At 28.2% G+C, this 4,145-nt stretch overlaps 1 protein-coding gene across 1 annotated transcript; it reads left to right on the top strand.

The window, feature by feature from the left end:
* Positions 1 to 1,472: 1,472 nt before the first annotated feature.
* On the top strand, positions 1,473 to 2,072 carry LOC104882210 (late embryogenesis abundant protein At1g64065-like). Its single transcript, XM_010664483.1, has one exon. The coding sequence runs from the start codon at positions 1,473 to 1,475 to the stop codon at positions 2,070 to 2,072; it is 600 nt and encodes a 199-aa protein (XP_010662785.1).
* The last annotated feature ends 2,073 nt before the right edge of the window (positions 2,073 to 4,145 follow it).

Raw genomic sequence — 4,145 nt, forward strand, 5'->3', positions numbered from 1 at the left:
GATTTTGTAACACAATCTGTACAAATAATTTCTAATTATACCAACAAGAAGTTGTACAAAACAAAATTGACAATCAACAATTCGATAACTAAAAACTATGTAGACAATTTTTAATTCTATTATATAATTAAACTTTTACAAAACAAAATTATCAATTAACTATTTTATAAAATTTTGTAGTCAATAACGATATTATGTCATAGCTTGATATTATACAAAGTCTTCATTTTGTTAAAATAAAATTATTCATAATCAAAAGTGATGAAAAGATTATTCTTTTATTTTCTTATTTAGTTAGTTGTTATGTAATTAATATGTTATTTTCCCGAGTTTATCTTATGATAATATGAAATATTAATAAGAAGTTATGTAAAAGTGTTAATATTATATAATTTATCATAAATTACTTTTATAGTTTTTTATGATTAGAAAGTTACATAAAAAATGTTCTATATAGATAATTTATAGCATAAAAAAATATATATGTAAAAACTAAACGAGAACTAAACATTCTAACTAGAAGCTATGTTAAGCTTATTATTTATCATAAAAGCTATGCAATTATTTGATTATTTTTATTATTTAATTATTGTTAACTCATATGATAAAATTTTGTATAATATCTTATTCTTAATTTATTTTTTTATATAGTTTTAATTAAACTACATATGTTATGAAAAATAATATAAAGATGAAAAATTCTCTTAGCGTAAGAAAAGATAACAAATTTCATAATCTAAAACTACTATTTTATACATTCTTATATATTGCATTACCCATAAAGTAAGATTATAAATTTTATATATTCTTAAATTAAAGTTTTTAACACAATATTAAACCACGTAAACACAATATTTCATCCTTATTTAATTCTATTATGGATGAGAAAGCCTATCCTTCCCCTACTAGGAGATTTTTCATTTGGTTCACAAGAATATTTGAAAAAGTTTATAGAAACCAACAGTTACGAAACATATTCGAGATTTTTGTGTCACATCTTATCGACAGATTGACATGTGAACATCCGATATATATCAGCGAAATATCACCGATAAAAACCGATTTTTCAATCCATGTTTTTAAGACATAATTTCAATATAAATAGTAAATTTTCTAATTTTAGCATCGCTATTTTTTTAATTTTCTGTAAAAACAAACTAGGCGTCAACCTACTTTAGTTATTAATGGTTTCCATAACAAGATTAAACTGATAGTTAAACCTAGTGGACAAAGTTTACTTTGGGCATATTAACTAGGGTTTAGAAGCAAAACACATTATCAAGAAACCTTTATTAGGAGCCGTGTCCCACAAAATAGGAGGGCCCCCAACTGAAACAAGGTAACATATAGTACACAGCTCATTATAGGAATTAGGTCTTCTTCATCACTGTCCTTAACCATAGAAAGCTTATTAGGGTTCTTCATCTCCAATCATCTTCTCCTCTGCAATCGCTACAATGCAAACCAAAAAAATGGCAAGCAATAACGAACGTGTTAATCCTCAGGTGCAGTCTCAAACCCTTCGCCGCAAGAAAATCATGAAATACTCATTATATGCTGCTGCTTTCGTCGTGTTCCAGACCATAGTCATAACCGCAATTGCACTAACTGTGATGCGCATCAAGAACCCTAAGTTCAGGTTGCGCAATACTGTAGTAGAGGACATCGTCTATAGCTCGAACACATCCACTACCTCATTTGGCATGAGGATCCATGCTGAAGTTACTGTCGAGAACACCAATTTTGGTAACTTCAGCTTTGAGAACAGCACGGTAACGTTCGCTTATGGAGGGAATACAGTGGGAGAGGTCTTTATTGCTAGGGCTCGAGCCCGGGCTAGATCGACCAGAAAGATCGATGTGATGGTGGATGTGAGTTCGAACAATGTATCCAGCAACTCAAACTTGGGCAGTGATCTAAACTCTGGGCGTTTGATGCTGACCAGCCATGGTAGATTGAATGGAAGGGTGCAGGTGATGAAGCTGATAAAAAAGAGGAAATCAGCGCAAATGAATTGCACCATGGGAGTTAATTTGATGGAGAGAGAGATCGATGATCTGAACTGCGACTAAAGTTTCATACTACATGTCACGCCCCAAAACCCACTCCAAGGGCATGACGGTCATTTTACACCTCAAGCCCAAAGGCTCAAAGTGGAACGACACAAACATTTGTATTGTAACTGAAAAATTTACCAATTACCAAATTCCTATTCAGAATAGTATGAACAAATTCTAAAATCTCCAAGTATCAACTTTAAAAAAAACTAATACATTAACCAAAATGTTATTGTCCAAATAACCTTAAACTCAAAATAATTCAAACAAGAATTAAGTTTTAACATTTAAACAAAGTCCAAAATGAAGAGAGTTTAAACAAATGTCCTAATAAAACCAAATTTCCCTCATAACAGTCACTCCTCGCCCGAACTGAGGTTACCTGAAAGATTATTAACAAAGGGGGATGAACTCAAAGTTCAATAAGGAACATTAATACAGTTTCATAGATCAAACAATTTCAATCATGCTTGCAAATAGGAGATGTAACATATATTTATTTTCATAAAAACTTTTGAGTTCAAAATACTAATACATTCAAACTTTTCAACAAAACTTTCTCATATCCATTTCAAAACAATTTCTCATCAAAATCAAATCAAATATATTCAAAATATCTTTACTCTGGTTATCAAATAACAAATGGTGCCCAATTAGGTGAGACTGCACATATGAGTGACTAGTTTCAAATTTGTTCCATTTAAGGTGAACAAAACCAAAAGTCAACAATTATAACCCGTTAACTAGGGCCTTAAGGTCAACTATTATAACCCGTTGACTAGGGTCATATAATATCAACTATTATAACCCGTTAACTAGAGCCGAAAATTTTAACAATTATAACCCATTGACTAGGGCCATATAATCCAAAGTCAAACATTTTATTTCATTAATTTAAATTTACAAAACAAAATATCATATCTCCTTAATTTTTCATTTTTCATAAATAAAGAAATTCTCAAATATACTTTCCACACAAAACCCATATTTGATCCATGTATAAAGATAAATATAATATTTTTACATATTTCAAATTACAATATAAAAATAAAATTATTTTCTTTTATAAAAATCGACATTAATTTCCCTTACCTTGAAGAAGTACTCAAAATCTTGAAGTATTTCACTTTGAAGAATTTCCTCTCCACCTAACATAATATCATACACAATATTGATTATTGATTATTGATTATTTATCTAAATATATAAAATTGACAATCCTAAAAATATTTTATTTAGTATTAGGGATTCTAATTAATTTCTCATACTAATATTATTACTACCCAATATTATTTTCAACTTACTAAACAAAAATAAATTAATTTAGTGAGTTTCCAAATTATTGTAAAATTCATTTTCTTTCCTAATCTTATCATCACTATTTATTTCTTTATATACTTAAATTAAATTAAAACCTATACAAGAAACTATTATTATTATTATTATTATTCCCATAATCCAACTATTGCTTAACCACAATTCCACCTCCACACCCCATTATATATTATTATTATTACTTTCAAAGACCTGCAACAGCTCCAAGCCACCAACTACACCCATTATTATTATTATAATAATAACACATTTTTTTTTCTTCTTCTTTTGTTTCTTCCTTCGTTGGACGTCCACATGCATCCTTGTTGTTTTTGTTTTCTTATTTTAAACCCTCTGCTACACGACACACATCTACATTATTATTATTATTTTTTCTTCATCGTTCTAAAAAATCACGTGATTCTTATTTTATTTATTTATTTATTTTTTCTAGATCTATCCATTTAAGTAATCAAAATATGTCGATCCTCATTAATAAATCAAACTATGTTCATAAATTTTTAATCTTTTTGACCTATAAATTTATTAAATGAATTCTAATCAAAATTGAGATATTCCAAAGAATATCTAAAGTGTTTAAAAATAATTAACGAATATAAAATATTAATATAAAGATTAAAAATCTTACTTGAAAAATTGATCTTCAAACCCTAAACCTTCAAATCTTCAGCCCTATACTCTTTGATCTTTCTGATATACGTGTAAAAGGTTTTTCTGAATATAAAAGATAGGAAAAATCTAATTTATATATAG

The sequence above is a fragment of the Vitis vinifera genome, chromosome 16 (genome assembly GCF_030704535.1).
Source record: "Vitis vinifera cultivar Pinot Noir 40024 chromosome 16, ASM3070453v1".
NCBI classification, from domain to species: Eukaryota; Viridiplantae; Streptophyta; class Magnoliopsida; order Vitales; family Vitaceae; genus Vitis; species Vitis vinifera.